General features: G+C 38.5%; 1 protein-coding gene across 1 annotated transcript; it reads left to right on the top strand.

Moving 5' to 3' along the window:
* The first annotated feature begins 2,043 nt into the window (after positions 1 to 2,043).
* On the top strand, positions 2,044 to 7,084 carry LOC123513921 (UPF0389 protein CG9231-like). The gene is made up of 3 exons (XM_045271414.1): positions 2,044 to 2,500; positions 4,746 to 4,839; positions 6,320 to 7,084. The coding sequence occupies exons 1-3, from the start codon at positions 2,197 to 2,199 to the stop codon at positions 6,519 to 6,521; spliced, it is 600 nt and encodes a 199-aa protein (XP_045127349.1). The 5' UTR covers positions 2,044 to 2,196; the 3' UTR covers positions 6,522 to 7,084.
* The last annotated feature ends 1,083 nt before the right edge of the window (positions 7,085 to 8,167 follow it).

Below are 8,167 nucleotides of genomic sequence, written 5' to 3'. Positions count from 1 at the left end.
ATACCCGTCCATAATGTATCTGGGAAAGTTGTTAACGGATTTCTGTTACGTTTTAAGAAACAAGTAGGCCTTTTTACCTCATTATGAAATACACCTCTGAGTTTTTTTTCTAGTCTCAACAAATCATCTTCACCGTGACCTGAGTAGACACAGCAATAGCATCAGTCTTCAGAAAAAGAAGAAAAGGAAAAAAAAAAATCGTGCATTAACAGTAAATATAAAACCTCGAAGTAATTAAACACTAATATAACCTTCCTTGACTGACCTCCGAACTCGATCACTGAGAAGACGTGAGAGAGAAGCAGGAATTGGCTGGAGCAGTTACGTTATAATCCTGGAAACTAAGCCAAGTTCCGGTTTACGATGGGGGAGGAAGGGTTAACGTGGAGGGAATCAGGAGCACTCTGTCACGGGCCAACTGTGAGGAGAGTTTAGTATTCATGAGGCTCAGTGCCATCAGAGAGAGAGAGAGAGAGAGAGAGAGAGAGAGAGAGGGGTGAAGGAGAACGGGTAGCAAGAGCAACATTTTTTATTTAAAGTTAAAGCATTATTGTCGTTATTCAACCACCTGAAATCGTGCATCAAAACATCGAAATCACGGAGGAAGAAATTTGATAGGCTGGAATTTCCGAGTCGATTTTCTTAGTTTTAAGAATGAAGTTCTCTCTCTCTCTCTCTCTCTCTCTCTCTCTCTCTCTCTCTCTCTCTCTCTCTCTCTCTCTCTCTCTCTCTCTCTCTCTGTACACACACACACACACACACACACACACACACACACACACCGGTAGCTCAGTGGTTAGAGCGCTGGCTTTACAAGCCAGAGGACCGGGATTCGATTCCCCGGTCGGGTGGAGATATTTGGGTGTCCTTTCACGTGTAGCCCCTGTTCGCTTAGCAGTGAGTAGGTACGGGATGTAAATCGAGGAGTTGTGACCTTGTTGTCCAAGTGTGTGGTGTGTGCCTGGTCTCAGACCTATCCAAAGATCGCAAATAATGAGCTCTGAGCTCGCTCCGTAGGGTAACATCTGGCTGTCTCGTCAGCGACTGCAGCAGATCAAACAGTGAAGTGAAACACACACACACACACACACACACAGCTGTCCTTGCAGGCAATTTCTGTAATGTGGGCGGTGTTCATGTGCTTGTTTGCCACTTCATTTCACGGTGGAGTGTTCGACGTTCTCCTGCGAATTTATATTACCGCTGTTGTTTTGTGACATGTTTCGGTATCACGTGTAAACCTTAATGAAGTACGTATGTTCTACACTACTGTAGGTGATTTTGACATTTTCAGCAGAGAGTAGTCTAACAAGCTTATTAGAGGCTAAGTTAATTGATCTGTTAAATTACTCGTATGATAATTAGCAGTGTGATTTCGATGTGTGTGTGTGTGTGTGTGTGTGTGTGTGTGTGTGTGTGTGTGTGTGTGTGTTTTACATTATGCCACTTTGGAGTGGCGTGGGCCTACTGCTTTCAAGGCGGCCCACATAACTTATGCAGTATTATCCAACCTGCATGCGTGCAAGCTTCTACGAACAATTGACATTGTTAAGTCAGTGGGTAGGAAATTGGTAATTTCACTCATCATCTTGTTGCGCACTAATGGTCCTCTTTTGTGTGTGTGTGTGTGTGTGTGTGTGTGTGTGTGTGTGTGTGTGTGTGTGTGTGTGTGTGTGTGTGTGTGTGTGTGTGTGTGTGATGTAGAATATACATATTTGTGTACATTTCACATATCTTCATAAACGGGTCTTTCATAAAATGAAAGTATTCAGAATGATTGTAGAACAATTCCATATTGAGTTCAAGGTTCCATTTATTGATATAAGTTATTTTTTCTATAGTTGGCAGAACATTTATATTTTGTCATTGCTAAGTATTATGAAGTTCTTATTTTTCAAAGTCAGTTGATGATTATTAAATGCTTGTTGGGCCATAACTGTCAATTTCCGACCCTTCACAAGTTCACTGTGCAATCACGTCCGCCGCCTCTGTGTGCGAATGTGCGGGAGCGACTTGAAAAACAATGATGGGATACACTCAAACTTCTGTGGACAAGAGAAATGGGCCAAGAGATTGCTGAAAGAATACCTTGATTAGAAATATACAGTCACATGGAGATATAACGACTTTATTTACGCTTTGTATAATGAATAGGTTGGAAAAGCAGAATAGCCCATCACCGGAGTGAAGAAGAGGATGAGACAGTCAGGCCGGGCAGAAGGAACAGCTGAGGCCAGGCTGCAGGCAGGACGGAGCGTTGACAGTACCGTGTGTGAGTTGGGAAGAGGAGCGGATAGGAGAGAGGTGTTACCTGCTAAGATGGCTCTGTCGCACCTCTCCCACCTTTACCGGAGCATGGGTATGCAGAGGCAGGTGTTGCAGAGGTGGCAACCCCTAATGTGTGGGGGTTCCAGGTGGTGTAGTGAAGCAGCCAAGGACGTGGTTCCCACACCACAACAGCAACGGAGAGACAGAGGACCAAGTAACTTCGGCAGACTGGGTGAGAAAACCTACCTGATTGATGTATTGGGCTTGTCAGGTTCTTGTAAGCCTTCACAGACAAAACAGTTATGATGGGAGACTTATATAATGACTTCCTCCCTTCCTATCTCAATATCCAATGTGGTATTTGGTATATATCATGTGTCTGGGAGAAGTTGATTGTCCCTCCAATTCTGAATTTTGAATGAAATGCTGAGAGGCCAGTGTAGTTAGTTAGAAGCTCTAGTGGCTCTACAGCACGTGATGGACGATTGCAGAGGTAAGCTGGAGTTGGGTATTTATACTGTGCATCATTATGAAAAAATAAATTTAGTCTTTCATCATACTCACTTCAGGATAAAACTTTTTTTTGTCTGGTAGTTTTAGACCTTTTTTGAATGAATCTGCACTGCGTTCTTGTTTCAAATTAATACTTTTTATATTCGCCCTTTCCCTCATCCTTTAAAAAAACGGTGTCTATTCTCTCAAAGTACTGTGTTGTGATGAAAATGAGAAAAAAAGACTAATACAAAATAGACTAAAATGTACCAGAATAAATTAGTTTCATTATAACAAAGTGCAGTACCACAAAATGAACTCTCAAAATTTTTTACTGCAATGCTGTGGAGAATATTCGCGAACACCGGTGGTTACTGCTGGCTATGTCAACATATTGAAACTTATCTTTTTTAACAAAACCTAACGTAACCAAACCCAATTAATGTAACCAAACCTAGTTGAGGCGAAGCACACTGCTGATACGTCTTCCTCGGAACAAATTAGCTTTATCTAACCCAATTAAATTGTTCTAAACAAAATTTAACCTAATGAGTAATGTAATATCTGGCGATGCAATGGAAATAATTGAAGCGACACCCTATCAGAATGATTCAAATCCAGTCACTCTTCATAAACTGCTATGATTGGCTACATTTATTAGGTATTATTTTTATTGATCAGTGGCTGCATGCTCAAATAAAAGAGCCAATCATTATGCTTGGTTCAGCACGTGTGCAAATAATGTGACAATATACACACACAAGCAAACACACCTAACAGTGTTCCTCAGTGCCCATCAGTCCATCACGCGTGGGTTTCTTAGCGCATCAGTTTGTTTTCCTCCCCCAAAATGGCTATCTTTAGAAATTGTTGTCAACATAATGAACAGTTTGTGGTGGGTATGTATGGGTTCAAAATGCTCAGAATGCGAAGCTCTATATGATAAGGGTAAAAAGAGCCATGTTGATTATGGTGAGAGATTGTAAAAATACCTATGAAAATGCTCATAATGCTTTATATATCTACAATCCCTTGCTCCTTTTAGGAGTGTCACCCAGGGGGGAGATGTGGGAAGGTCCAGGATATTGTTTGGTGTTAATTATTGTCATCTTGAAAGCCAAATTAATATTTTCCCACAGTCCAGATTTCTGTTTCGTATGACATTAGTCATTAATTTTTATTATTTGTTATTGATTTTATTCAATCATTTATGATGACCTGGTAAATACCAGAGCTGGGAGTTGTGGCACCGAGTTGGGTCTTTGCCGCACCGTGATATCCAAAGTTGCAAAGTCAAAACTCATAAACGTTTTGAAAAAGTCAGACTCGGCTAAGTCTGCCTTATTTGCCCTTTTTTTGGAGTATCTACATTTTACACATATCAAATTCCATTTGTACTTCTTTCTTGAACAGAGTGAAATCAAGAAAATTTTCTCATTCCTCCTCTTACTGACTACTTTAAGTCTCTGCTGCTGCTTTCACATTTATTACTCTATTGATCTTTCTAACTTGATGTCTTTCTATTTGGCCGTGCTGCATAAAAGTGTTTACTTTCTCTTACCCTTATTATGTCCACCTCCATAATGCTAAAGAGTTAACTAGTAATCTCAGTCTTTTTTACTGATGAACTCTGGAAGTCTGCCTGCCTTTGTATTTCCACTAACTATGACAAACTCTTTCAGTTAATAGGTTTTGAAATTTTTCTAATTGTAGATCATTCTTATGGGATTAGTACCACATTGGTCTCTTATTTTCAATCTTTTGAAGCTCTTGGCCAGAGCTCTTTTTACATAGAAAAGAGAATAAGGAAAAAAGTGGCACAACTTCATAGAATAAATATGTAAAAGTAGATACTTAGGTAATTTGTTATAGAGGAGATAACATGGAGGCACTGCATTAAATTTGTTCAGTCTGATATGGAAATAGGCATGTAGACTTGGTTTACTTACGAAGATGGTAACTAATACTTAAAATTTATATTTCAGGACTCACTGATCATAAAGTGAATAGATTTGAGAAATTACTCCTGGTCTGGGGTGGCAAATACAAGTCTGTTGCTGATGTTCCAAATTTAGTGAGGTATGGTACATAGATTTATTGTTGCAAGTAGGACAGAAGTATGTAACCTACCATATTTCATAGCACCAGTATGAATTCTTAATTGTTTTCTTTGATGTAAGAACATAAAGGAAGAAGCCATTAGGCACATATGTGGCAGCTTTCCATATTCTGTTATGTTGGTATGTAGGTAGCCAACATAGAAATGGAGGAATGATCTTTTGAGTCCAGCACCAGTATCCAGTGGCATCAGTTACCTTTCCCCACTGGCTACACCTGGGGTTTTGTAAGTGGCATCAGAGTGCCGTGACTTTCCTCCACATGCCACTTTCTATGCTCAGCTGTTGTCCCCCCAGGTGCCTTGTCAGCCAGTCTGGCTGTAGAGAAGAGCAGTCAGTGATCATACCTGGGTGTAATAATGAAAAAAATGTCTTGATAATCGATAAATCATCAACAACTGGCATTAGTGTTCTTGCCTGATGACCAATAAATTGGTAAATAAAAAATATCAATATTTTCGATAATAAAATTAATTTTTAATAAGAATTGATAAATCCAAATTCTTATTTGTCTTTAGTAGAAAAAAAAAAAATGGAAAACTTCAAATTCAGTGTTTATAACTTGATCATGTCTCTTTATTATGAAAAGTTCAAATTACATCTCCCACATGTATTAACTAATTCTAATTCTATTTTTTTTTTGGAAAGATAAACTCATGAGTACAAAGAACTGTTGTTGAGAAATAGCAATACGTGTGATTAAAAATGTAAAAAGTGAAGAAAGAATAAACATCTTGAAAAAAAAAAAGGCAAAAAAAAAATATTGATTGTATAATGTCTGGTGAAAAACAATGTATTACCAGAATTGTTCTGAATGTCTCAGAATTAAATGTTACAATGATAAACTAGTAATGAAAAGCATGAAAATTTACTAATAGATTTTGCATCAAAGTTATCTACATATTCAAACTACATCTTCTCCCAGAGTTGTTAACATTTTGTTTGTGATCTTGGATTTGATCAAGGTGAAAAATCTACATCACTGATCCCTCATTTGCATATTCAGCTGGGCTCTTCAAGAGCTTTATATTGATTTAAGATAAGTACATGCTATGGGGTCCTTTGACCTGAGTTGGGTCATTGACATGTTTTAAATGGCATGTCTTGGCCTTGCATCAGTAGTTTTAAGTATTATTAGGGCTCTTCTTGGTCCAGGCTTCCATGGAATTGAGCATTCACAGGTGTACTTTAAACACATTTGGGAATATGGAATGAGAAGATATAAGATGGTTAGACATACTTTATATGGTAATCCATAAAATGCAGATAAGTGTTCCATTGATGAATGAAGAGTGAACAATGAAATAAGTCATGTGAATAAATTAATCTTCCATAAGTGACGGTGTTGTGAATATTTCTCACTTTCTGTAATATTCTTAGACTTAATAAGAAATATCACTATATTATACAAACAAGAGAAACTATCATAGTGATTTTTTCAGCCAAGATACGCTTGAACGAGCCCGTAACAAAGCAAGGATCAAGATCAACATAATGATGTGCGTGGTGACCCTGTTGGGTTGCTTTGCGATGATCTACGCAGGGAAGAGGGCTCGGGATGCTGGGGAAAGTGTTGTCAAGATAAATCTGGACTGGCACAAGAAAGTCAATGAAGATTATAAAAAAGAACAAGGAAATCAATGATTTGAATACCTATGATTTCCGATGGTTATTATTAGAGACTTCTGAAGTAATGCAATATCCAATTCAATTTATGATTAAGGTAGTAAATAATATTGTACAGGAATTTTAGGTATATTTGGTAGAGAAGTTGCTATATCTTGAATTTTTCTTACATGGAAAAGGGTTTTTAGTGGAGGAAAACGGCATTTTTCTGAATCTAGTTATTCTTCACAGCTTTAAAACATAATTTTTTTTATATAGATTATTCACATAATTTGACTTAAGTTGATATTTGGAAAGATCTATCTATATAGTTGGGTGGAAGCCCCTTTAAAAACAAGTAGGCAAGGGCAATATTGTTGTGGGAATAATATGCAGGAGGGCTCTCCACTTCCCTCCCACTTAATTGGTTTTTACAATTTGCAAGGAATTTTGTCACTCATGGGATTTCTAGACAAATATTTTTTGATACTTGAGCATAAAACCATCATTTGTCAGGATTGGTAGAGCTCAATCTAATGTTCTTGATTCCTATGTATGTATAGCGCAGCATTATGGAAAGTATTAAAGATATTTTTCCTAAACTATCAAATTTCCATTTACCCATCAGTTGTTAAGCAAGTTATGATTTGTCATCAAATATTTTTGGTGCTGCAGTGGTAGGTTTGACATGCTGAGAGGTCTAGGGTTCTAATACCTTTCCAGGTACAGGTAATCTCAATAAGTCAATAAAAATGGTAACTTACTTATGTTCACATGATAAAGTAATATGGGAGCTACATGAAAGGAGCAAAAAGCCAGTCAGCTGTGTGTGTGTGTGTGTGTGTGTGTTATTCACCTTTCACTCAGGGTGTCTACTGGTCACCCTGTAGCTGTATCCTTACAGAAAAAGCTCGAAGCTTGTACTGGCTGATCCCCGGGTAGGACGGAGACCACACCACACACCACGCCAGGACAGTGGGGCCATAACCCCTTGAATTACATCCTTTACCTACTTGCTACTAGGTGAACAGGGTTTACACACTGATTTGCCTTGCTACATCCAGGATTCAAACCTGGCCCCTCTCCTCTCGGTTGTGAGGAGAGTACACTACCACTACATGGTGTGTGTGTGTGTGTGTGTGTGTATTTACCTAGTTGTAGTTGTACAGGGCCTGGGCTTTATGCTCGTGTGGCCCCGTCTCCATATCTACACTTATCCAATCTTACTTTAAAAGTATGCACACTCGTTGCAGACACTACTTCTTCATTTAATCTGTTCCACGTCTCAATACATCTGTGTGTGTGTGTGTGCATGCCTGTGTGCATGTATGGATGAGAGAGAGAGAGAGAGTGTGTTAGGGAGTAAGTGAAAGACAGGAGGAAGGAAGAAGAAAAGTCAAGGAGAGATGTTAAGATTCATCTGAATGTACATGGAAACTGCTGTTATGTGGAAAGTTATGAATGTTGGAGCCCTTTAGGATGGAGTATGAAAATGTGTATTAGGAATGCTTACCAAACCTAATTGCTGGGAGGTGTTAGATCTTAAGGATCTGTAAACAGCTTTTGTTCAACTAAATTAGTTTGTCTTCTAGTTTACATATTGTATTGCATAAAGCCTTGAGTATTTGCACGAAGAAATCATTTTCCATTATGGTTCAATATTTACTGCTTAATATTAGTGTCAC

Source organism: Portunus trituberculatus, chromosome 37 (assembly GCF_017591435.1).
Source record: "Portunus trituberculatus isolate SZX2019 chromosome 37, ASM1759143v1, whole genome shotgun sequence".
NCBI lineage: Eukaryota > Metazoa > Arthropoda > Malacostraca > Decapoda > Portunidae > Portunus > Portunus trituberculatus.
Note: the sequence above shows the minus strand (reverse complement) of the source record. Positions and strands in the feature narration are given on the sequence as shown.